Raw genomic sequence first — 26,799 nt, forward strand, 5'->3', positions numbered from 1 at the left:
CAACGCACACAGCACCTCATAATCAGGCTCTGTGCCTCTTTCCAGCTTCGTCGTGTCACTTTGCCCTCATCCCTCAAACTTCACCACACTGAACTACACACAGTTCCTCTAACACAATTTGCTTTTTCACACCTCAGGGCCTTTGCATATGCTTCCCTCCCACCCTTTGCTTGAAATGCTTACTTGGGCTCAACTGGCAGCACCCCAGAAGCCTTCTGTGACCCTCTCTTCCCATTACCATATTCTCACAGTACCTCTTATACAACTCTCAGCTGGCACTCGCACACTGTATTCTTCACAGTCAGCACCTAGCACAGGGCCTAACTCATTGCTGGCGTTCACAAAATGTTCGATAAATGACTGAACTCACAACTCAGAAAGACCCACACAGAAGACACCCTTGGCAGAGTCTCTCTCGCTGACACCCCCTTTCCTCTGAGAACTGCCCCAGGTGTCACGTGGACCAAAGGTGGACATTTGACCTAAACTGGGCCAAACAGATCCCCTCTCAGGAAAGTGGAATTGGCTCCAAGAGAAGTAAGTTTGTTTCTGGAACTACAACATGCAAACTTTAGAATGTAAATTTTCTGAGGCATGTCCACCCCATTGTTCAAATCGTGCAGTAGGGAAAGTCACTCCCACAAGAAAGAAAATAAAACAGCCGGCTAGAGGATTTCGGATGGCTTTCAGGTTCCCAGGTCCAGCCCTCTCCTGAGACCGTAAGACATTCCTATCCCCAGGCTCCGTGAGACACCTCTGTTTCCTAATAATGTCTGCTACTTTGTGTTTGAGATTCCAAACATTTCTGTTCCTGACCACATAAGCCGAATTCTGTCCTTGGCAGAGCTGCTTGGGGATTCTTTTCTTCAAAAAATTTTTATGTTAATACATAAACCACACTTGGGCATAGATTAGACTATAAATCAATAAACCCATGCAGAACTACCAACATAATTTACAGGGCCCAATGCAAAATGAAAATACCCTTTATTCAAAAAGTACAATTAAAGGTCCTAAAATACAAAGCTTTTTCTTCTGTAGTCTCTCTTTTGACTTGTCATGGTATTTATTTGCTATTTAATGGCTAAGTAAATAAATATTAGCATTTTACTTTTTTAATGTTTACTTATTTTGAGAGAGAGAGAGACAGAGAGAGAGAGAGACAGAGCATGAGGGTGGGGTGGGGCAGAGAGAGAGAGACACATAGAATCTGAAGCCAGCTCCAGGCTCCGAGCTGTCAGCACAGAGCCTGACTCAGGGCTTGAACTCACAGACAGGAGATCATGACCTGAGCCGAAGTCAGAAATCCAACAGACCGAGTGAGCCACCCAGGCGCCCCAATAAATATTAACATTTTAAATCATTAACATGAATTTTATCATTTATCTTTATATTGCATAATACGTGTATGGAGAATCACCAACATATACAATCTGTGTTTCTTGGTTTCTCCTGGAAGATATGTCAAGCCGGCCAAAGAGCTGAGCCTAAGTCCCCCGCAGGCACTGAGCTGTGTGATGGAGAATTCCATCAGATACTGAGAGACTTTCCGGGGCAAGTGCAGCCCCTCAAAGCTCCTGAAGTTCCCAATCTGAGACTCTGGCCCAGCAAGCTTGACAGCTGCTGGGTCCATCTTCCCATCAGCCCCCAGGTCCACGTGCTATGTCCTGGCTGGAGTCAGGGAGGTTAAGCCAGACATCTCCCATTACAGTGGACTGGCCAACCCAACCCACAGCAGACAGGTGAATCCCAGGGTCTTTAAACCTCCACACCCGGATGTGCTTAGCATCTGGTGGGCAAGAGACTCACCCTCACCAATTCACTTGCTGAATGTGCCATGGATCTGCCATTCTGGGGCAGAAATGGCAACCATCATGCCCACCTCTAAGATTTTACAGAACATGCACACACCGTTGACCCTCCCTGCATGCACACCGGCCCACACCAGCCCTCACCAAAGGCAGAAAGCAGCACTGTTCCCTGGGTGAGGGAGGGGGAGGCTAGGTCTCAGGGCACCAGCAAGCTGGGAAGTGAGTGGTCAAGAACCCATCCAGGGAGGAGGGTAGGCTTCAGTAGCCGGTACCAGGCATGAGCCAAGGCTCCAAGCCCCTGGCACAGGCTCCGAAGACCCATCAGGTTTCACTTGTAATACACACCTTCAAAACTAAGAATTTCAAGGCCTTGGCTACAGAGCACTAAACCCTGAGTGCCGGGCTCTTCTGCTCATGGAACCATGTGTAACTATGCTGCTCATACACCCTGTACACATGAGAAAGCTCTCTAAATCCCATTAAATTACAGAAGCACAGAAAGCTGAAGGAAAAGAAGGAAAACACACTTCAGATAATATTGACAATCTTTAGAGCACTCAGACCCACAAGCCATTAATATCATGCCCACCTCATCTGAAGGACAAGCTAAAGAGCAGATGTCTTCACTCCCTTCCATCTAGACTGTTGAATTGACCAGAAGATGCGGTATGTGTGGATAAACCAGAAGTAGATTTCTAAGCGTTTTCAGGTTTTATTCCAAAATACAATGCCTTTAGCCATTCAAAGGCTATTTCGTGAAAGTAGATAGAATCCTATCAAAGCAGCAAAGAGGAGGAAACATTACTAGTTTCCTTTGCCCTAATAACTTAGGCTTTTATGGCTGGACAATTCAACATGAGTTTCCCTTCTCAGAGGCTTATATAAAAAACTTTCTGTTGGCATTGGCTCCAAACAAAGCCTTTCGTATATCAGGCATCTTTTGCTGGGCTAAGAGATCCAGTCGGCTTTCTAGGGTATTCGAAACCTTTATTCTCTGATTGCCGCTGTAGACCTCCACTCCTCCAGCTGTGTTGGTAGCCAGGTGCACCTCTTGATCCACTTGGACTTCCACACATTTTTGGGAGACCATCATGTATTCAGGGATGGCTTTTTGCACTGCAGCCTCCACCAGAAGGAGGTCCTGTGGCCTGCAGCGTACAATCGCCACGGGCTCCAGCAGTCGGAGCAGACCCTGAAGCACTAGCTTATCCAGCAGCCCCTGGTAGATTGCTGGATCTGCCACAATCCCACTAAGTCTCAGCTTTGCGTCATTCAGCAACTCTGAGATGAGGTCATCTCGGGCTCTCAGGACTTTCAGCCTTGCCTGATTCCTCATGGTAGACATCTGGATCTTCTTCTGCTGCTCTATCTGCTTCTCCTTCTTCTCGTAATACTCCATAATCTTCAGTCGTTGGGTTTGCACAAGACGTCCTTTCTCAATGTTGAACTCTTCCTCAGACTTGGCATCTATTTCTTCGGCCTTCTCATTGGCTTCCTGCTCAATGAAAGCCATCATGTGCTTAATCTGCTTCTGCACATCGACATCACTCAAAGCCATGGTTGTTCCTGGAAAGGGAGGCAGAGGGAGAACCGGCAGTCCCTCTGGTTCCTTTGATTTAGGACTGCGTTTCAGGAATGACCTTGGGAGTTTCACTTCCTTAGCTATGGAGTGCATAAGGGAAGGAAGGAGAGAGTCAGAATCCAAAAGGAAGGATTGCGAAGATCATCTATCACTGTTCATTTCACAGATGAGGAAACTGAGACCCAGGAAGGAAAAGCAACCTGTCCAAGATCATACCCTATAAGAAAAGAGATGTGAACACAGGTTCCCAGAGTTCTACCTCTGCTACACTCAACACTTTTGCATCATCAAATGATTAGAAAATTAGGGTATTCTTAGTCCAGAAGATTTTTAGACAGTGATGGCTTAAGACTCAAATAGCAAGTTGAAGGGATGAAATGCCAAATTAACACAGAAATGGGAAGTGTATGTCCATTTTGGTCTGGAATGGGCTGGGGAGAAGTATAAGAAACTCACTGTCAGATGGGATTCAATCCAGGAAGGCTGTCTAGAGGCAGAAGGGTTTCAAGACCCCTCAACTAATACAAAAAAGCAGAATACTAGTAGACAGATGATGACATCTTGGAGAGAACTGGGAGTGGGAGGGGTTGGGGGTAGTCTTTTCACCTTTTCACTGGAAGTGTACATTTGAATCACCTAGGGAAACTTTCAGAAAAACAGATTTCTAGGCCCCACTACAGACTACTGAATTAGAATCTCTATCAATAAGGTCTGACAATCTACATCTTAAAAAGCCTTCCTGGGATGCTTAATGAGCTCAGAAAAAATATACATGAACAGAATAAGACTAGCAACAAAGAGATAGAAAATATTTAAAAGAACCAAAAGAAATTTTGGAGCTAAAGAATGTAACTGAATTGAAAAATTCACTATAGGAGTTCAACAACAATCTTAATTTAGAGAAGAATAAACCAACAAATTCAAAGACAGGTCATTTGAAATTATCCAGTCAGAGATACACATTAAAAAAAAACAGTTTAATAAAGCCTAAGGGACATATGGGATATTGATAACTGAATCAATATATGCAATATGGGAGTTCCAGTGACAGAAAACTTATTTGAAGAAACACCCCAATGTTGGAAAAAGGAAATGGACATCCATGGTCACAAATGAAAATGAGAAAGGAATCAAGACACATCACTAAAACCAGTCAACAAAAAGGAAGGCAGCAGGAGAGGAAGAGGAGCAAAAAAGCTACAAGACATATAGAAAACAATGAACAAAATGGCAATAGCATGTTCTTCCCTATCAGTCATTACTTTAAATGTAAATGGAGTAAACTCCCTAGAGTGGCTGAATAGGTAACCTTCTTTTAAAAAAGGATTCAAGGGGCACCTGGGTGGCTCAGTTGGTTAAGCATCTGACTTCAGCTCAGGTCATGATCTCATGGTTTGTGGGTTCAAGCCCCATGTCGGGCTCTGTGCTGACAGCTAGAGCCTGGAGCCTGCTTTGGATTGTCTCTCTCTCTCTCTCTCTCTGCTCCTCTCTTGTTCACTCTCTCTCTCTCTCTCTCTCTCAAAAATAAATAAACATTAAAAAAAATTTTTTAAAGATTCAAATATATGCTGTCTTTAAGATACTCACTTTAGATTTAAGGACACACATCGGATGAAAACAAAAGAATGGAAGGAGATATTCTGTGCCAATAGTAACCAAAAGAGAGCAGGAGTGGCCATACTTAGGTCATATAAAATAGTTTTTAAGTCAAAAACTGTTACAAGGGACAAAGAAGGATATTTTATAGTGGTAAAAGATAATTTTACTAGGAAGACATAATAATTATAAATATAGATATATGCACCCAATATTAGAGCACCCAAATATATGAAGCGAAAGTTGTCAGAACTGAAGGGAGTAATAGACAGCAACACAATAATATTAGGAGATTTTAATACCCCATTTTATTAATGGGTAGAATATCCAGACAGAAGATCAACAAGGAAACAGAGGGCTTGGAACAAAAATATAGACCAAATGGTCCTAACAGACATACAGACATACACAGAACAGTCTACCCAACAACAGCAGAATCCACTTTCTTCTCAAGCACACATGGCACATTTTTCAGCATAGATCATGTTAGGTCATAAAACAAGTCTTAACAAATTTAAGAATATTGAAATCATATCAAGTATCTTTTCTAACCATGATGGAATGAAACTAGAAATCAATAGCAGAAGGAAAATTGGGAAATTCACAAACATAGAGAAATTAAACAACACACTCTTAAACAACCCATGGGTCAAAGAAGAATCCAAAGGGGAATTAGAAAATATCTTGAGATAAAAATTAAAATACAATATATCAAAACTTATGGTATGCAACAAAAGCAGTACTAAGAGGGAAGTTTATAGCAGTAAATGCCTACATTAAAAAAAAAAATAGTCAAGGGGCACCTGGGTGGCTCAGTGGGTTAAGCGTCTGACTTCGGCTCAAGTCGTGATCTCACGGTCTGTGAGCTAGAGCCCTGCACCTGCTCTGTGCTGACAGCTCAGAGCCTGGAGCCTGCTTCAGATCCTGTGTCTCCCTCTCTCTCTCTGCCTCTCCCCCACTCACCCTCTCTCTCAAAGATAAACATTTTTTAAAAATTTTAAAAAAGATAGTCAAACAGTCTAATTCTATACCTCAGGGATCTAGAAAAAGAACAAACTAAGCCCAGAATTAGCAAAATAAAGGAAATAAAGCAATAAAACTAAAAGTTGGTTTTTGAAAAGATGAAAAAAATTGACAAACCTTTAGATGAAGACTCAGACAGAGAAGACTCAAAATCAAAATGAAAAAGGAGTACTAATGCAGTCACAGAAATACAGAAATAAAAAAGGATTATAAGAGACTACTATAAACAGTTATACACTGACAAACTGAAGAAACTAGAAGAAATAGATAAATTCTTGGAAATATACAACTCACCAAGACTGGATTATGAAGAAACTGAAAACCTGAACATATCTATATAGTAAGGGGATTGAATCAGTAATCAAAAGCCTTTCAAAAAACAAAAGCCCAGGGGCGCCTGGGTGGCGCAGTCGGTTAAGCGTCCGACTTCAGCCAGGTCACGATCTCGCGGTCCGTGAGTTCGAGCCCCGCGTCAGGCTCTGGGCTGATGGCTCGGAGCCTGGAGGCTGATGGCTCGGAGCCTGGAGCCTGTTTCCGATTCTGTGTCTCCCTCTCTCTCTGCCCCTCCCCCGTTCATGCTCTGTCTCTCTCTGTCCCAAAAATAAATAAACGTTGAAAAAAAAAAGTCAAAAAAAAAAAAAAAAAAAAAAAAAAAAGCCCAGGACCAGATGGGCTTCACTGGAGAATTCTACCTAAAATTTAAAGATTAATGCTAATCCTTCTCAAACCCTTCCAAAAAACTGAAGAATGGGGAACACTTCCAAAGTCATTTACGAGGCTGGTACTAACCTCATACCAAACCCAGACACTCCAAGAAAAGACAACTACAGGCCAGTATTCCAATGAACATAGATGCAAAATCCTCAACAAATACTAGCAAACCCAATTCAACAGAACATTAAAAGAATCATACACCATAACCAAGTGGTATTTATCCCCACAGTGCAAAGATGGTTCAACATACAAAAATCTATCAATGTGATACACTGCATTAACAGAATGAAGGACAAAATCACATGATCATTCCAATAGATTCAGAAAAACATTGAACAAAATTCAGCATCCTTTAATGATAAAAACACTCAAAAACTAGGAATAGAAGGAAATTACCTCAATTTAATACAGGCCATATATGAAAAGCCTACAGCCAATTTCATACTCAATAGTGAAAAACCAAAAGATCTAAGTCTTTCCTGTAAGAGAGATCTAAGTCTTTCCTCTAAGGTCAGGAACAAAACAAGGATACCAACTCTTGCCACTTTTGTTCAACATACTATTGGAAGTCTTAGCTATAAGCAATTAGACAAGAGAAAAAAATACAAGGTTTCCAGATCAGAAAAAAAGAGGTAAAATGATCTCAGATGACATAATCTTGTATCTAGAAAACCCCAGTGATTCCACAAAAAAAACTGTTGGAATAAAATAATTCAGCAAGTTTGCAGGATACAAAATCAACATACAAAAATCAGTTTCTATACACTAACAATGAATGATGCAAAAAGGAAATTAAGGCAACAATTCAGTATAATGCTAAGAGAAATAAATCAGTCAGAGACAGACAAATACTATGTGATTTCATTCATATGTGGAACTTAAGAAATAAAACAAATGAATAAACAGGGAAAAAAAGAGAGAGAGAGAGAGAGACAAAAATCCAGACGCTTAAATACAGAAAACAAACTGGTCCTTGCTAGAAGGGAAGTTGGTGGGGTGTGGGTAAAATAAAGGGGATTAAGAGTAATGAGCATTGAGACATGTATAGAATTGTTGATGATTCGTTATATTGTACATCTGAAACTAGTATAACACTGTGTTACATATTGGAAGAAAAAAAAGATGAAACCAGTTGATAATGTATGTAAAGTGCTTAGAACAATGCCTTGGAACATAATAAGTGCTATTATTATTTCTACTACTAAAAAAACAAAAAGGAAGAAAGAAAGAAAGAAAGAAAGAAAGAAAGAAAGAAGGAAAGAAAGGAAAAGAATCCCATTTAAAATATCATCAGAAAAGAACAAAATACTAGGAATGAACTTAACCAAGGACACCAAATGCTTGTACACTAAAAACTACAAAACACTGCTGAAAGAAATTAAATTAAGACACAGATAAATGTAAAGACATCCTACGTTCATGGATTAGAAGACTTAATATCAAGATGTTCATACTAACCAAAGCCATATACAAATTCAATACAATCTCTACCAAAGTCCCAATGACATTTTTTTGAAGAAAGAAAAAAAATTCTAAAATTCATATGGAACCACAAAGGACCCTAAATAGCCAAATAATCTTGAAAGAGAACAAAGTCAGGGGCCTTACTCAAAACATATTACAAACCTACAATAATTAAAACAGTATGGTACTGGCATAAAGACACAAATATAGACCAATGGAGCAGAATACAGGGCCTAGAAATAAACCTACACATATATCATACATGATCTCTGACAAAGGTGTCAATACCACACAACAGGGAAAGGACAGTCTCTTTGACAAATGATGCTAGGGAAACTGGATATCCACATGCAAAAGAATAAAATTGGACCTTTATCTCACACTATACACAAAAATCAACTAAAAATGTATTAAAGACTTAAACATAAGACCTAAAAGTACAAAACTCCCAGAATAAAACATAGGAGAAAATCTTCATAATATTGGTCTTGGCAATGATTTCTTGGCATGACACCAAGGCAACAGACAATAAAAGCAAAATAGACAAATGGGACTACATCAAACTCAAAATACGCACAGCAAAGGAAAACAATACGGCAACCTATGGAATAGGAGAAAATATTTGCAAACCATATAACTGATAAGGTGTTAATATGCAAAATATACAAGAAACTCCTACCACTCAATAACAAAGAACAAACAAAAAAGAAACAAGTTAATGAGCAAAGGATTAGACATTTCTCCAAAGTAGACATACAAATGCCCAGAAGGTATGTGAAAAATGCTCAGTATCACTAACATCAGGGAACTGCAACTAAAAACCAGAATGAGATATTATCTTATACCTGTTAGGATGGCCATTATCAAGAAAGAAAGAAAGAAAGAAAGAAAGAAAGAAAGAAAGAAAGAAAGAAAAAAAGAAAGAAAAAGAGAAAGGGAGAAAGAGAAAGAAAGAGAGGGAGGGAGGGCAGGAGGAAGAAAGGAAGGAAGGGAGGGAGGGATAAAGGAAGGAAGAAAGAAAAAGAAAAGAAAAAAGAAAATAACAAGTGCTGGCAAAGATGTGGAGAGATTAGAACCTTTGTGCACTATTGGTGGGAATGTAAAATGGTGTAGCAGCTATGAAAAATAGCACGGAGTTTCTTCAAACAATTAAAACAGGACTACCGTATGATTCAGCAATCCCACTTCTGGGTATTTACCCAGAATTAAAATCAGGATCTTGAAGAGATATTAGCATTCCCATGTTCACTGCAACACTATTCACAACAGCCAAGATATGGAAACAATCTAAATGTGCTTCCACCACCAATGAATGGATAAAGAAAATGTGGTATATACCTAGAATGAAATATTATTCAACCTTAAAAAAAAAAAGTGGGGCGCCTGGGGGGCTCAGTTGGTTAAGCATCTGACTCTTGGTTTTGGCTCAGGTCATGATCTCCCAGTTCGTGGATTCGAGCCCCACATCAGGTTCTGTGCTGCTGGTACAGAGTCTGCTCAGGATTCTGTCTCCCTCTCTCTCTGCCCCCTCCCCTGATTGCTCTCTATGTCTCTCTCTCTGTCTCTCTCTCTCTCTCTCTCTCTCTCTCTCAAAAATAAATAAATAAACATTTAAAAATTAAAAAAAAAAAGAAAATCCTATGATATGTTACAACATGGATGAATCTTGAGGATACTTTGCTGAGTGAAATAAGTCAAGCACAGAAGGAAAAATACTGCATAATTCTATTTACATGAGGTATCTAAAGTGGTCAAAGTCAGAAGCAGAAAGCAGAATGGTGGTTGTTAGGGACTGGGGTTAGGGAAAATGGGCAAATGGGTGTAGAGTTTCAGTCAAGATGAAAACGTTCTAGAGATCTGTGTAACAACGTAGATACAGTTAATAATACTGTACTGTACACTTAAAAATGTATTAAGAGGGTAGATTTCACGTTCTGTGTATTTTACCACAATTCAAAAATTAAAAAAAAATTGGAATGCTGCCCCAGAAAGATGTACCACTCACCAAGTTTGGTGGTAAAACAACCCAATGTTTGTGACGAAGACCAAAACTTACTTTGGTTCAAAGTCTAAGAAAGTGTCCTGTTATTTCAGGATGTGATTTTTTAAAAACTGCACTTTTGTAAACAGAGCAAAACATTCTCTGCTCCTAAATAAGGCAATGAAATGATTTTTTTAAGTCTTCCTGGGTAACCTTGCTTGGTCACCAGCTTTGGGATTGAAAGCAGAGAGCGGGAGATCCAGGAAGCCCCAGGTTATGTCGTGGAGGGAAAAATGTACCAGACGAGCCCTTACCAGCGTCCTGCCAAGGGTCAGCTTCTGCTCTGGCGCCGGGAGTCTGTGCACGGAATGTGGAACTTGGAACGCTCCCTGGAACCTGGCACTGTTGCTTCCTTCTTTCTGCAAAGGACCCTCGCGGTCTGACCAGGCAACTCGAATCCAAAGAGCCAGGCTGTCACTGGGGAAAGCTGGCCAAGCCTGCCAAAAGGACGCCAAGAGGGATTTCCTTGGCACACAGGCCAGGCTGGGGGCTACCCTCGCACCCTCGGAATCGCAATTAAGTTGGCACATGGTGGGCTTCGGCTCTGGGGTGGGCTCACTTTATCCAAGCCCGCAGACACAGATATGTGTGTGAACCCAGGCAGCCAGCTTGTTAATTGACTAATGAAAAATACAGCTGTCAAGTTGGCAGATCACAACCTCTTTCTCTGTATGCGAGTCACATGGGAAGCCAAATCCAAAGGTTGTTGAATAAGAAACCAGAGTAAGCAAAACTTGCCAGTCGGTCTTTAGGGTGCCACCCCCACCACAGGGGCTGCTGGGCTCTGCTCTAGTCTGTGAGGAGGACGTCCTTTCCAAGAGCAAACAGGGCTTAAGTGGGCATCACCAGCTTCCATAGTGTGGGTGCTGGAGTCGAACTTCTGGAATTCAGATCCTAGTTCTGCGTTGACCATTTCCATGACTTTGGGAAAGCGGCTCACACCTCAAAGCCTCAGTTTCCTCATCTGTCTAATGGAAATAGCAATAGCGTCTACATCATAGGATCATCATGAGGATCAAACAGAAGAAGGGGATATTTAGCTTAATGCTAGGCACAGGGTTCATCTTCGTGCTTGGCAGGCGCTATCATTGTTACTATTGCCATTATTAGCTCTTCTCTGCTTTAGGCTTCGTGCCTGTCACAATTGCTCTTTGTGTATGTAGAGTACTTAGGACTGATGTGACTTCTGCTCCCTAAAGTAAGTCGAACCACACCCGAGTATTGCCTCCTTGTATGAAACTTGGTAGCCCTGCCTGGAGCCTGGGAACCTCCCAACACCGTGTGGCCCCCTTGCCCATTGTCTCAGGTGACAGCCACATCCTTGGCCATGCTGGGTGAAGTCCTGAATTCCAGGGCTCTTGGGCAGGGGGTGTGTGAAGTCACCTCACACACTGGCACACACGACCGTCCCTGAACCTGCCATGCTGTGTGCCTGCCTCCGCCTGTACTCCTACCTCTAAACAGCTTATCAGGCTGGATTTAACAGCAGCTGCAGGGTGGGGTAGCAGGGCTAAAATCTGGGATTGAGCAAGCATCTCTGCAAGAATGCGGTGCCGTGTAATGTGTCTGGCAGATAGAACTTCCAGTCTGTCTGGGAAGGGATTATGAGCCCACATGGGCCTGTGGCTTGAGCAAAAGCGCAAAACGAACCAAGAAATGGGAAACGCACATGTCTGCTCTTGCTGAGGGCTCAGTGACGCAGGCTTGCAATGGTGCAACAACGGTGGACACTGCAATGGTGTCCACCTGCCCATGTTTGGGGCTGGGGGCAGCATCTAAGACTCTTCAAGCCAGTCTGACTCTCATGAACTATTCAGCACCAGGGTCTCTTCATTGCCCACTCCTGGCCAACACATCAGGCTCAGTCTCACCTAACAGTTTTTTTTTTTTTTTTTAGTTTATTTATTGATTTTTGAGAGAGAGAGAGAGAGAGAGAGAGAGAGATGGGGGGGCGGTGCAGAGAGAGAGGGAAAGAGAAGATCCCAAGCAGCCTCTATGCCAGCAGCATGGAGCCCAACTCAGAGCTCGAACTCAAGAACCGTGAGACTATGACCCAACAGGAAATCAAGAGTCGGACCCTCATCCAACGACGACTGAGTCACCCAGGCACCGTCGCGCTCCCCTCCCCCCCACCCTGGCACCTAACAGCTTATGATCACACCATTCTCTTGGCTAAAAGGCCCTCCTCTGCTTCTCTCCACTTACCTAAATCCCACCCATATTTCCAGACCCAGTTTGAGCCCCACCAACCCCCTGACCTCTGGACTCTTCCAAATGATGACAGCATGGCCTATTTTCCAGATATAATTCAGAGCCGGAGTTCGTGTCTTTTTTCTTGCTCCAGTTATTTTGCTTCCTCCAGGAAATTCCTTGAGGACAAGAAGCTCCTTCTCCGGCAGGGGCTGGATGAAGACAGGCTCTGGTTAAACAGGGATCGATTGGATCAAGGGCTTGGGAGTGGAGCACTGGGCGGAGGGGGAGAACTTTCTTTTGTGTGTGTGTCTTTTTTATTGTGAAATACAGCACACATTCAAAAAAGCATATAAAATGTAAACGCACGGCTTAATGAATTATTATGAGGCAAATATCCTGTAACCATTATCCAGGTCGAGCAATGAACCTTGTTAACACCCCAGAAACCCCTCCTTCTGACCTTGGGGAAGGAGACTTTTTTGAAACTGCTGATTTTGTATCCACAGGCATAGGAGGGGTCCGTAGATGAAGTGTGCGCTTGGAAATCTCTCTTCTCTCACCCTCGCCTACGTAGCCTGTGTGCACCCTGGCAAAGTGCGGCATCCCCAGAAACCACAACAGGGAGGAGGGGGAGGCAGGAGTGCTTGGTGGGCAAAGTGCGTCTGTCAGCCTGGAGCCATGCCCAGACCCTGGAAGGGTTCTTCCTTCCAGCTGGGGTTTGTGAGCAAGTCTGAGGGCAGATGTATGCGTCTGGGTGTGGGCTCCCTACCCTAGCCAAAAGACAGGAAGCTCCACACTTGGGCCTCCAGACACTTAAGAGATGACAGGGTGAGGGAGAGAAGGGGATTTCCAGAGCTTGGAGTATGGGGCAACTTGCAGGGCCCAGGAAGTGGGTGAGGAAATTTAGAAGAATAATGACTCCTTTGGGGGAATTTCAAATACTAAATATGCGGGAGGGGGCATCCCTGGCTTTTTGTTGTTGTTGTTGTTCAACAAATGTGTGTTGAACATCTACTATGTGCCAGGCACCGGAGATAGAGAACAAGGCAGACACCAGCCGTGTCTCCCAAGCCCATGATATAATGGGGAAAAGGAACAGGCACGCAGGTCCTCACATTACAGCCTGGTGTGTTCAGAATCAGCAGTTGCAAGAAAGTTAAGTGAATGAAGTTAAGTGCATCAAGGTTCTAAGCCCCCCTTCCAAGCTCATCAGGCATTCTTCTATAATGTATTGCCCTTCAGGCAGGTAAACTGTGTGGTGAGTGCTTTGACACATACCATCTGTGACAACAGACACCTCACTTTGGAGGCAGGTCCCCTGGAAAAGGTAGCGAGCTGGTAGTATTCCTTAAGGAGAATTCATCCAAAGACACAAGAATCACTCAAGTCTACATGGACATCCTATTCCAGGCAACATCTTGGACTTTCCAGAGAGGACCTTCTTGGCTCAGAAATGTAGAGACGAGCCTGGGAACCAAAATGGGCTGGGATGAGAGCCAGGAAAGAACACAGGCTGCAGGCTCCAGCTGGAGGAGTGGTCCTACGAGCAAGGGGCCAGCAAGGGGCCATCCGGGAGGGACGAGTCAAGACGGGCATGAAGGGTGGACAATTTCAACGCTCAGCAAGAGGGAGGTAGTCCGGAGAGGGAGAATGCTGTGGGCAAAGGCAAGATGCTGAGGATGTGCAGGACAACTGGTTTGGTAGCAGCAGGCAGGCCCACAGGGGCAGGGGGAGTGAGCAATATCTAGAAAGAAGTTGGAGTTCAGCTGGGGAAGGTTTGAAAATGTCAGATTGAGAGCCGGGACATTAGGTAAAGGCGACCCATCAAAGGGGTCTGAGCAGGGCTGTAACTTGGCCAAACCCGGATTTAGGAAGGTTAGCCTGGTGGTGACAGAGCCAGGAGAGTCTGGCTATCAGCCAAATGCCAGGTCAAGACTGCATGGATGAGCGCTCGGACAAGACCACAGGAAGGGAGGTTGGGGATGGAAGGAGACGTGGTAGAAGAGCCAACAGCTTTGGTGACTCAAGGTCTGGCCCCGGTGGCACTTGCTGCAGCTCTGTGCTCAGGACTGAGCCATTCAGCTCAGGGTAAAGATGTAGGAAAGCAGGCATTATACATTCTGCTCCCTCTGAAGCAAGCTGGGGAGAGAGAAAGCAAGAGCCAGAGAGTTCATTTTATCAGAAAGTGAAAGGAGCCACCCAGAGAGAAAATCAGAAGTGGCCATAAAGCTTCATCTCTGTTTCGGTGGCTCAGGAGTGATGGGCCTCATACGGCTTTATTCCAGGAACTCCATCCCCGTGGCAAAGCAGGCTTTGGTTGGGGCCGGAGAGAGCTAATGCCAACAGGAGCCAGGCAGGTTATATAAATGAGAGAGCCGGGCAGGGTAAGAAATATCCCTCCCCAAATAATGTATATTAAGAATTCACAACTTGTCCTTTCCAAACATCTGCAGGAAGGTTTCTTCAAAGCAGTCAGGTTCTCCCCAAGAGCAATTTGCTTCAAAGTTGCATAGCTAAAAGGTTTTCAGTGCTGGTTTCTCCCAGAAAGAAAAGCCCTGTGGCTCCATCCCTGACCAAAGGGCCCCTATCATCCTGTCCTTCCTGGAACCACACTCCTTGGGCTGCCTGTGGGGAGGTAGGCACAGGATAGCAGTCTTAGCCCCAGAAAGCCTCCGAAAAGGCCAAGGGTGAGTGCTAAGTCAGCAACAAGCCCTCGGAGAGAGCTGGCTGGCCAAGCCTCCAGCCTGTGAGCCACGGTCAGGGACAGTCCCACGAGAGTGTAGGTGCTCTACTTGCTCAGAAACACACAGGGGCAATGTTTGCTACCAGTCCTCAGCTCAGGGGACACATTCGGATGCCAAGTGCTGCTTTGCTATTGATTTAACTCTCACTGTTACAGGTCCTGACTGGCCTCAGCTCCGCTGAGAGACACAGCTCAACCCCTGACACAGGGAAGGTTCTGGTTTACAAGGAAGAGAACAGATCCATCCAACTCTGTCCCTCACCATGCATAGGGACTTCCACAATGACCCTGAGGGAGAAGGTGCTGTTTCTGACCCCTCTATACTCATCTTAACACTTCCCACAGAGTCGAGTACACAGTGGTAGCTTAATAACAGCAATTTGTTGGGCCTATAGATGAATGATGGGTGATGAGGAAATCATCTCCCCCATAGACCATCACAACCATAGGACTTGCGATCCTCTTTCAGACAAAGGAGACAGGCATGTGAAGATCGAAGAAGTTCTGCAGTGACCTGGCCCAGAGGGATACCTCCTTGTGTACTGCCCACACTCCTGGAACACAAAACTCCACGAGAACTCCTAAAATGTAAGTTATTTAAAGGAATTCACCCAGGGTCCTCTGGTTGAGTTTATTCTACTCAGAGAGGTGACTGGAGTAGGCCCCCACAATCCTAACCCACCCCCTAATCAGGGATGACACTCACTATATTTAACAGCTAACCAACCGGAGTGATCCTGCCTCACTTGGGAAAGGGTCTTGAAAGACCTCTACTCTGGTAGTCATTAACTCTTTAGATGTTGAATCAGGAGGTCAGAGGGAGACATCACTTGAGTGATGGGGGCAAGGTGGGGGCATTCAGGGCAAGGGGCATTTACCAACCAAGGTGACATTATTTCAGTACTTTTACAACCTGTTGGGCCACACTGTCGCAAAGGAGTTGAAAGTTAGCCCTGCCCCTATGGGATCTGCTGGGAATTCCCACCCTTAACTGAAGGTCTCAGGAACTGCAGTTTAGGACACAGCTACTGTGTTTCATGTTTTGTTTTATTTCTTCAGTCTTCTTGTCTCCATGTTTTAGACTGCATAGTTCCCATTGCCATGTCTTCAAGGTCACAGATATTTTCTTCTACAATGTTCAATCTGTTGAACATTAGACTGTTAAGCCTAGCCAGTGAAATTTTCATTTCAGGTATTGTATTCTCCAACTCTAGAAGTTCAGTATGGTTCTCTCTATATATGTAGATTCCCTTCCTCCCCGTGTTCACATTTTCCTTTAAGTTCTTATATATATAGGGGTGACTGGGTGGCTCAGTTGGTTAAGCATCAGACTCCTGGTTTCAGCTCAGGTCATAATCTCACGGTTTGTGAGTTTGAGCCCCACATTGGTCTCCATGCTGATGGCGTGGAGCCTGCTTGGGATTCTGTCTCCCTCTCTCTCTGCTCCTCCCCTGCTTGCTCTCTACCTCTCTCTCTCTCAAGAATAAGTATAAGTATATTATATAATATATAATATATATAATATATAATATGTAATATATAATAAAATATATATATTATAATATATATAATATATAATATATGTTTATTATATTATATATAATATATATATTATAATATATAATATAAATATAATTTATATATATAATATATAATTTTTATTTCTTATTCCTTTTTAAGTCCTCATCTGCTAATTTTATTATCTGTCATTTCATAATATATATATTATATATAATATATATAATATATATAATATATAATGTTTATTTCTTATTCCTTTTTAAGTCTTCATCTGCTAATTTTATTATCTGTCATTTCTGGGTTTGTTTCTATTGACTGATTTTTCTCCTGATTACATTTCCCTACCCTTTTGCATATTTGGTCATTCTTGACATTCTGAATCTTATGTTGCTGAATGTCTGTATTTTGTCATTGTCCTTTAAACAAATCATGAAATTTGTTTTGGCTGGCAGTCTTGGTCATCATGGATGAACTTATTTTTTATGAGACTTGCTTATAAATTTTGTTGAGGGGACATCTAGAGGTACTTTTACTCTGGGGCTAATTTAGCCCTTCTACTAATGTATAACTTTCCTGGAGTTTCTACTGAACTTTCTGGACATTCAACAAGGTCTCTTCACTTTGGCTGGTTGAAAGTCAAACATGTCCCAGCCTGGTGTGAGTCCTGGAAAGCAGCCCATGCTCCCTGGCAGTTTAGCTCACACTGAGGAGTTTCACTGTATGTACGTGCAACTTAGTGTTAGCAACTTTCATGAAGATAGTGCTGGAGTCCTTGTTACAGTCTTTCCTCTCCGATCCTCTGCCTTGAAAAGTCTTCTCAGCTAACTCCTCAACTCAGCAAGACCGCTATGGTCTGCTTAGGTTCCCCCTCCCTGTGCTGCAATTCAGAAAGTACTTCCAGCAAAAAATTTAAGGTGACAACAGAGCTTGCCTCGTTTCTTTTTCTTTCTTTCTTTCTTTCTTTCTTTCTTTCTTTCCTTCTTTCTTTCTTTCTTTTCTTTCTTCCTTCCTTTCTTTCTGGAATCACAGTCCTGTGGTAGGTGCTGTCCGATATCTGAAACAGTGATTTCATATATTTTGTGCAATTTTCGAGTAGCTTGCATTAGGAATGTATCACAGGCCAAATGTGTCCCCCTCACCTCTAATGCCTAATGTGATGGTATTAATAGGTGGAGCCTTTAGGAAGCCATTATTCATGAGGGCAGAGCCCTGATGAGTGGGATTCGTGCTCTTATAAAAGAGGCCCAACAGAGCTCCTTCGCTCCTTCCTCCATATGGGGGTACAACAAGAAGTCTGGAACCCAGAAGAGGGCCCTCACCTAACCATGCTCGTGTCCTGATCCCAGACTCCCAGTGCCTAGAACCATGAGAAATAAGTTTCTGCTGTTTATAATGTGCCCAGGCTGTGGTATTTTGGTATAGCAGCCTGAATAGACTAAGACAAAAAAGTAGTCTTGGAGAAGTTACTTGGGTATGGTAGAAGTGGGAATCTCTACTTCCTCTGTGGAAGCACATTCAATATAGTGATGTGCTCTTCCAGCCCCTTCTCAAGAGGCTAGGTTCTCAAGAAACAGAAGCTGTCTGTGGCTGACTGAACAGACAAGGAAGCTCAAAGGATCATGGTAGCTCACAGGATTGCGGAAGGGCCAGAGAAGCTGTTTAATACTGTCTTTTTTTTTTTTTTTTTTTTTTTTTGAGACAGAGAAAGAGCATGAGCAGGGAGATAGGCAGAGAGGGAGAGAGAATCTTAAGAAGGCTCCATGCTCAGCACAGAGCCCAACACAGGGCTCAATTCCACAACCCAGAGATGACAACCTGAGCTGAAATCAAGAGTTGAACGCTCAACCAACGAAGCCACCCAGCCACCCCTCAAGATTGTCTTTATAGGAACTATGCCCAACACGTGCCTCAGACACTGTTCTGATGAGAAAACCACTTCTGGTACCATTGCTGCCACCAAATTCTAGACAATCAGTGTGTACAACTGTCACTTCTGCACCAGGAATTCAATTATACCACAACCACCAGCGCTACTGCCTACCCGGAGGTGCCACTTCCTGTGTCAGGAACTAAATTGTGTCCCCACTGCTAAAGCTGCAACCTCCACACAGAGTGTGCCCTGTGTTTAACTCTAGTTGCACTCGCTCTTGAGTCTGGCGAGGAAAGCAAGAGTCTGTGATTTTCAGCTTCTATAAGGAATGAGCTTTTCTTCCCACCAAGACTCATGAAGTGGATGATTCCCCCAATTCAAAATGTGGTTGTGATGCTCAGCCAAAACATCCACCATGGAGGAACTATTAGCGAATCTTGGATGGCTTTCTGGCACTCAGTACTGGAGCATGGAATAAAATCACTCATTTTGTTTCTGGAAAAGGGATCCGCGATCCAGTCTCTTTTGGAGCTTATGAGAGGGGGCCACTGCCAGATCATATGCGTATTCCATACAAGCAACCTCTAGAGAAGTGGCCTTTTGTACAGTTCAGCAACTGGTAGTAACACTATCAGTTCTAATGACTAGTCTCCTGACCTCAGGTTGCAGAAGAAGACAGGAATGAAGATGGCAAAATATTATTAATGGTTCTTGAGCCAAAATTCTCGGAGGGTGGGGCATACTTCTGAGTTTCTGGTATGTAATGAACTGGAAAAAAAAAGGATCTAGATACATTCTAGAACCATAACAAGAAGTGAGCCAATCCTATTGGATTTATTTATTGTTCTGATCATTAAGGACCATTGACCAAATGGCGCAATGTTTAAGCCATTACTAACACCTTAGCTCAAAACAAAAACAAAAACAAAAAACAAAAAACGAAAAAACTGTGCAGGGTACATTATATCTGAGCCCTAAGAAAAAAGGGTGCTGACAGGAGGTTTTAGCGATGGTAAGGAAAAGAGGATTGGGTATGGCAGATGGGATGGTGCTATAAAGTGGGCCACGTGGAGTCTGGGAAGCAGGGGAGCCCTGGGGAGAGAAGAGGCTGCAATCTGAAGATACTGGGCATCAATGGAGGAAAGAACAACAGAAGATAAGAGTGGCCTGGGTAAAAGGAAGATAACCATTCTACCTCCTTGCCAATAATTCTAAGAAAGAGGTTCAGAGGGTGGAGAAGAGTACCTACTATAAGCCAAGAATTAGGGATTCAGAGTGAGCATATAGATTCATGCATTGACAAACCAACTGACTGAAATTTGGAACAAATCACAGATCTGACTTGGACCTTCTCGCTTCCCTCTTATCTTGAATTGTGCTTTTCCTAAAGTTCTTTATGTTTAGCGTAGCTTGGAGAGACCGAGGAACTTTGTTGTGCAATAATCCTTTTTTTTTTTTTTTAACATTTATTTATTTTTGAGACAAGAGAGAGACAGAGCATGAACGGGGGAGGGTCAGAGAGAGGGAGACACAGAATCTGAAACAGGCTCCAGGCTCTGAGCTGTCAGCACAGAGCCCGACGCAGGGCTCAAACTCCCGGACCGTGAAATCATGACCTGAGCCGAAGTCGGCCGCTTAACCGACTGAGCCACCCAGGCGCCCCAGGTGTGCAATAATCCTGATGGAATGGAATTGCTGGTTGCCTCCCCAGTGCACACTCCCTCCATGGGCTTCGGGTGGGGCCTGATAGGCCAGGTCAGGGTAGTCCCAACCCTTTGTCACAGCAATGGTTTCAGGGATGGGCAGTAGCCCAGGTGTAAGGTAACAACCATCTGATATCCTGCTGGCCACCGTGCTGTCAGGGATGAACTAAGCTGATCTGCTCAGAGGAAATCCAAGAGTCATTTGTGTGATGAGTGAGTCAAGAGAAGCTCTCTCTCCTGGGCAGTGTGGTGTAATGCCTGGACCTGGTACAGCCACTTATCCTTCAGGAAGGAAGCCAACCTAAGTAGGAAATTGACCCAAAGAGAAGAGAAAACCTGAGAGAAGTGTAGAAAAAAATAGAGCCAGAGTTGTGATCAAGCCATGCCTGAAGCTCAAGCAACTTCTAAATGTTTTGACTAAGGAAGCCCATATACTTCCTTCGCTAGTGAAGCCAATTGGGTTGACTTTTCTATTTCTTGCAACCAAAAGCATCCTAGCCGTGATACCAAATGATCTATTGGAATCCATTTTTCCATTTCTTGGGTAGATGTGAAGGGACACAAACAAAATGACCAAAAAAATGAATATATTTTAAAGCCTTCTGGGGTTCTACTCTCAGCTTGGTTTAGGCAGGTGGCCACATTGTTAGGAATAGGAGATGGGAAAGGTTTGAAAAGTGAGCAAGAAGCCCAAAGAAAGGGTAGAGAAAAATAAAAACAGGAGATTATAAAGTAAAAGAGAGGCAGAACGTCAATGGAAACAACACAGAAGCCTCAGAATTATCCTATTCTTCTGGATGCTGTGTTAACCAAGCCCAGTGGATTCTGTCATCTACATATCCTCAGTCCCCACGGCCTCCTCTTTATTTTCACAGTGATGCTTGGTTCAGACCTTCATGATCTCTCTCCTTCTCATGGTCTCTGCCTTTGCTCTCATCCCCTCCAAATTTATTTTCTACACCACCGCCAGAGTGATCTTCTCAAAAGAGAGCTCTAAACATTTTCCTACTGAAAAATTTTTGATGCCTCCCTCATGTGGAACATGGGAAAGAGCTGAGCTTTGAAGACAGATCATTTTGAAATCCATCTCTGCCACTTACCAGCTGTGTGACTTTGGGCAAATTTCTTCATTTCTCTACACATCACCTACTTCAACAACAGGCAGGATTCCTTTGATTACCAGTGACAGAAAATGACCCCATACTCATTAGATAAAAGGGGAGGAGGAACTCATTAACTCAAGTGACCAACTGAAGAAAAATAGTACAACAGGGTCTCAGGGATAACGAGAAGCAGAATTCACAAATAGCCTGTGATGTCTCTGCCTTTCTGGGGAGGGGATGGTGGTAAGGGAGGGTTTATATTTCCATTTTTGTTTCTCTCTGCATTTTAGCTTTATTTTCTTGGATTGGATATTTTGTGAATGGCTGGAATGTGAAACATGAATGGCCAACAGCTTCCAGGCTCACATCTTCTAGTTTAGTTCATAGAACAAGGGAGACTCCTATTTTGAATCCCAAATTCAAGCTTTTCAGGAATGGCTCTGACTGTCCTATGTTGGATCAGGCACCCACCCAGGGCTAATCAACCAGGGGCAGGGGCAGGGGCAGGATGTATAAGAAGATGGCAGCTTCTATTTAAACCACATGATCACAGAGAATAAATCAGAAAGAACATTTAGCAGAAGCAAATGGTGCTGTTCTGGAAAGACAACCCAGTAGATACTCTTTACAAATTTTATCTCATGTGCTCATATAAATGAGTACCAAGTACCCGGATAGCACCTGAGCACAATACACAGCTCTGCAAATCCTCAATTAAGTTCCCAATTTAATACAAACCAGTTCCCCTGCACCACTAATCCTGTACCCCGTTCACCCTAGATGGCTCACCAATCCCAAAAAGTTGTGTACTGTTTCCTCCTATCCTGGTGCAGGGCTGTATTTCCCAGCCTTTCTCAACTTACTCCTATTAGCCCCTTAAACCCAAGCCAGTGATACCCTTCTTCGAATCCTTCCTCAGCACACCCAGACCCAACAGCCTTCTCTGCACTTCAAGAAGCCTCTTCTTAGCCTCCAGCACAGCACTGACCACATCATACGGTAATTACCTGTTTGCTCATCTGTTTGTTTTCCTCCTCTCTCTCCAGAGATTGTGGCTTTCCAGCTCTTCGTCCCGCGTCCAGGAATAAAGCCTGGCATCTAGTAGACCTCAGTAAATGCTTGTTAAATGAAATACAGGATGAATCAATGCAGAGGAGGAAGTAGAGGGAAAGGAGGAGAAGGCTAAGTAGAGATTTCACTGTTCACACACAGACCTGTGTGTTTCGACATTAGCAGTTTCAAAGGGAGAATAGACAGCAGAGTCTGCGGATGCTTAGAAACAAAGTTGCTTCCTGTCCCTGCAATCCCCGAAATGTGAAAGCTGGCTTTTGTTGTTGTTGTTGTTGTTGTCGTTGTTGTCGTTGTTGTTGTTGTTTTTACCACTGTATTATCTTCTTTGCTTGTTGGAAAGTAAGCTTTCTGTTGACATCTATTTGGTCCTGCCGGCTAACCCATCAGTTCATCCACATGCTGACCTGGGGATCCAGGATAATGCCCCCACCCGTCCACATACGCACTGGTGGAATCAGACCAGAACTCTAAGTATTCCTGGCAGTCAGTCTGGGTTCTTCTATGGGCCAAAGGGATGAGGTCACCATTGCCAATGAAGTCACCACTGCATGATTCATCCAACATCAGCTCCCTACTTGGGGTGCTCTGACATTCCCAGAGCTTCTCCCAGAGCATCCAGAACCTGGGTTCCTGCTATCCTTCAAGGTTCCGGAGCTGATCCTCCAGTTTCTTGGATCCTTAGTGAATATCTGCCCCCTCTGAGAAGTATTATAAGAACCGAGAGGCTGGAGTCCTGAATGGGGGAAGCCTCAGGGAAGCCTTTATCCTCCAGTCCCAGGACAGACCTTGTCATCCATCATAAAGGCCTTCCCGTTGTCTCCAGCAACTGCTTCTCTCCTTGTCCCAAACTTTTTACCAGGATCTCTCCAGACACATTCTGAAAGCCTCCAAGTTCTCAAGGGTGAGACCTGATTCCACAGATGAGTTCACATTTATAGATGAGAAAGCTGAGGCTGGGAGAAGAGAAGTCACATGTTCATGGTAACACCACTAACAAGTATCAGAGCTGCGACCAAATGCACTCTCCCTGCTGGAGGTACTCTGGTAGCTTCTTAACCTCTTCTGATAGACCCTCCTTTTAGAACATTAGTTTCTACAAATGCTGCCTGAAGAAATGGTCCTGTAGGCAAAGGGGGCAAATCCTCCTTTCTTCCCCTCTCACAGGAAGTGGCAGACACTGGCCTTGAACCAAGACCTGATTTCAAGGCCCTGTCCTGCCTTCCTTAACCTGTCATTCAGAATACAAAAACTATCTTCCAGATTCACTGCATAATCTAAAGTAGTGGGGCAATGCCAACACCCACACTTAGACCCAAATGTGGAGGGGTCTGGTGAGATGTTCAGTGTGACTCCACAAAGACCTTCCAATAATCCAGGAAGTCTTTCTGGGACAGTGGAAATCAGATTTGGGGTTTGAGAGTTGAGTCCTGGGAAGTGAGGCATGGGGACATTCTCCAAAGTACGCTCCAGGTCTTTGAATGCTGGAATTAGCTGGAAGACTTTGGGATAACCACTTTGCCTCTCTAGGTCTGTTTGCTCATCTACAACCTCAAGAGAGCTAAGGGAGATGGTCCAGTTGACCTCTGCACAGCTTTTCAACATAGCATTTTCCAATCTTGTGAATCAATGAAAGAAAGCCATTTCTCACATTCAGCAGGGGATGGGAGGTTGTGGTTCCCTGGCACTCTCCCCTGCCCTCTCCTCCAGTGCCTAATGGTCAAAGCAGCACTGTAGGTCAGTGAACAGGACCCGGACAGACAGTATTTCCAAGCTCTGCCCAGGCAGGGGTCAGAGGTTGCCCCCTGGATCACAGGCCAAGTCTTAGAGCAAGGGTATCCTCAGGGATCACAATCCACCACTTCGAAGGACACTCGGGACTGCAAGGCGACCTCAGAGAATGCTGCCTCCAGAGGACGCAGGGGTACATTTGCCGCATCCAGACCCCACAGGGTCTCCTTTTTCTGGCTGTTGGAGGGTTGCTTCAGAGGTTCAAGATGCTGTGACTCCTTTAGGCACCAGTTTCAAAGTAAATGATTCAAGTTCGTGCTGTGAACAGCCTGCGTTGTTACTGGGGCGGGGGGGGGGGGGGCGGCAAGCAATAAGCCAGCTGTGGTGGTCCACCACAACCCCTCCCCCACCACCTCGCGAGCCTTAAAAAAATTTTTTTTTTAAACCTCTTGGCCTTTCTTCCTTCCCCATTTCTAGTTCTGTTGTGCACTTAGAGGCCGATAGGATGGATCCTACCTTCGGGTGGGGTTTAAATATACATGTATAATTTTGCATGACTATTGCGTCATCGTTGAAGTCGTCGTGGTTCCCCAAGAGGCCTCCTAGGCTTCTTCAAGCACCGGGCCTTTGGACGCTTCCGGGCGCTGCGGGCACTTGCGCGAGGAGCCCTCGGCTCCTCCCGAGCGCTTCCTTCTCGGCCTCCTCCCCCAGCCTCACCTTCCCCCCACCCCCTCGCCACCGCACACCGCCCCAGCTCCGCGGCTCCTCCCCCTCACCCCCTCCCCAGCCCTCGCGGGGAGTCAAGCTAGGGTGAGCGGGCAGGGCTGAGCGGCGGTCGCGGGCGGGGCCCCGGGCGCGGGGCGCGGAGCCGGCGGGCGGGGGCGCGGGGCTGGCGGCCGGCTCTCGGGGAGGCGCCTGGGCCCGCCCTCCTCCGGGGCCCAGCTGGGAGGGGGCCCGGACCCGCGCGGGGCGGGGAGAGCCGCCTGGCCCCTCCCCTCCACTGCCCTCCCCGAAGTTACCGTCTCCCCTGGGGCCGGCCAGTCTTATGATCCAGCGGATCCTCCTGGGGAGGCCGGGCCGGGGAGAGGGCGCCGAGCGGCGGGGGCAGCGGGCGGGCGCGGCGACCGGGGCCCGGGTGGGGATCCGGGCAGCGACCGAGGCGGCGGCAGAGCCCCGTGCCCGCCGCCCCCTCCCCTCGGGCGGGGGGAGCCGCTGCATGGGGCCGGGGGGGCGGCCCTGCTGCGCGGAGCGGCGGCGGAGGCGGACCCCCCAGGCGGGCTGGGGCTGAGCCCGGGGCCGGGGCGGGAGCTCCGGGGGGACCATGCCCGGAGGCCGGCCGGCCGCAGCATGGCTCACGGGCCCGGCGCGCTGATGCTCAAGTGCGTGGTGGTCGGCGACGGGGCGGTGGGCAAGACGTGCCTACTCATGAGCTATGCCAACGACGCCTTCCCGGAGGAGTACGTGCCCACCGTCTTCGACCACTACGCAGGTAAGCCTCGGAACTGCTGACTAAGGGGCCGCTCCCCGGGCCGGGAACTTTGGAGCAACTTTGGCGGAGCCCCCTCGCCGCCTCCCCCAAGCGCGCTCCCCACCCCTCCCCCGCCTTGCCCTCTACCGGGCGCCCGGCCCCACCCCCAGACCTCCCCTCCGGCGCTCCCAGTCGCCGGCTCGGTAGACCCCTCTTCTACTCCCCACCCCCGGCCCAGTCCCAGCTCACCGCACTTCCCAACCCCCGGACGCCCTGGGCCGACCTCCATGACCTTCCCACAGCCTCCTCCCTACTGCCCCAAACCCCCGGGGGAAGTACTTAGGGCACCGGGCGAGACGTGGCTACGGGACTTGGGAGAAGAGAGTGGGCAGCGGGGATCACATCACACGCTGGCCTCACACCACTTAACAGGGCACAAGGGAAAAGGGGTGACATCTCCCCGAGAGCGCCGCATGCCTCCGGCTGGGTTGAGATAAAAGAGTCCAGGTGGGGTGCGAGGTTGCCCCAGACCCTAGATAATTGAACTTCTCTCCCCACCCCCATTTCTGCCCTTGCAGTCAGCGTCACCGTAGGGGGCAAGCAGTACCTCCTGGGACTCTATGACACGGCGGGACAGGTGAGTGTCTTGGCCCCTGGCCGACATCCCCTTGCCTTTCCTCAATTCAGGGTGGCTGCAAATGGCCTTTGGAAACTGAGGTGTCGAAGAGGGAGGGTGTGTCTGCGAGGGGCCCCTCTGGATCAAATCTTTATTTCTTTTTTCAAGTCAGCAAATTAGGAAAAGGAGAAACACAGGCAAGCACACACAACGCAACAACAAACCTAGCCCAGCCCACCCCATGTGAACCCCTGTGCTGTGAAAGTTTTTGCCTGTGTGTGCTTTCTGTATGGTGCCTGGTGTGTGGGTCCCAACTCCTGTTGCAAAGTGGCAGCGGCCAATCATGAAGCGCCCTTATTTTTAGTTGCAGATGACCAGGTCTCCCCCTCACAGCCTCTGTCTGGTCCCTCATTGGAGAGTGGTCTGCCTGCCCGAGGAACCTGATTGGTGCGAAATGGCATCATCTAATATGATGGGAAGGCATTTGGTCCTGGTTATGTTTATTACAACATCATTGCACTCTGGGACTCGAGTCCCTGCAAACGTAATTTG

At 45.7% G+C, this 26,799-nt stretch overlaps 2 protein-coding genes across 5 annotated transcripts in view; one reads left to right on the forward strand and one right to left on the reverse strand.

Annotated features, from left to right (window-relative positions):
- Positions 1-2,554: 2,554 nt before the first annotated feature.
- Positions 2,555-24,447, reverse strand: ATP6V1E2 (ATPase H+ transporting V1 subunit E2). Of its 4 annotated transcripts, none has more exons than XM_047854285.1 (2): positions 22,372-24,447; positions 2,555-3,473 (listed from the first exon to the last, which is right to left on the reverse strand). In XM_047854285.1, the coding sequence occupies exons 1-2, from the start codon at positions 22,460-22,462 to the stop codon at positions 2,689-2,691; spliced, it is 876 nt and encodes a 291-aa protein (XP_047710241.1). In that variant the 5' UTR covers positions 22,463-24,447; the 3' UTR covers positions 2,555-2,688. The 4 variants fall into 4 exon arrangements, with proteins under 4 accessions (XP_047710241.1, XP_047710243.1, XP_047710244.1 ...); XM_047854287.1 differs by lacking the exon at positions 22,372-24,447 and adding an exon at positions 12,490-12,580; XM_047854288.1 differs by lacking the exon at positions 22,372-24,447 and adding an exon at positions 10,486-10,524 and having other exon boundaries at positions 2,555-3,377.
- A 919-nt stretch (positions 24,448-25,366) lies between these two features.
- The window catches only part of RHOQ (ras homolog family member Q), a 37,659-nt gene continuing 36,226 nt past the window's right edge, over positions 25,367-26,799 (forward strand). The window contains exons 1-2 of the mRNA XM_047853281.1: positions 25,367-25,652; positions 26,210-26,268. Coding sequence (XP_047709237.1) covers positions 25,511-25,652; positions 26,210-26,268 — 201 coding nt within the window. The 5' untranslated portion in view covers positions 25,367-25,510. The remainder of the gene's footprint in view (positions 25,653-26,209; positions 26,269-26,799) is intronic.

This window comes from Prionailurus viverrinus, chromosome A3 (assembly GCF_022837055.1).
Source record: "Prionailurus viverrinus isolate Anna chromosome A3, UM_Priviv_1.0, whole genome shotgun sequence".
NCBI classification, from domain to species: Eukaryota; Metazoa; Chordata; class Mammalia; order Carnivora; family Felidae; genus Prionailurus; species Prionailurus viverrinus.

Coding starts and splice junctions, on each gene's coding strand:
- ATP6V1E2 (XM_047854285.1), bottom strand. CDS start 22,462: ATGCCAGGCTTTATTCCTGGACGCGGGACGAAGAGCTGGAAAGCCACA. Junction 3,474..22,371: donor ACAAACAGATGAGCAAACAG/GTAATTACCGTA, acceptor TGCACTCCATAG/CTAAGGAAGTGAAACTCCCA.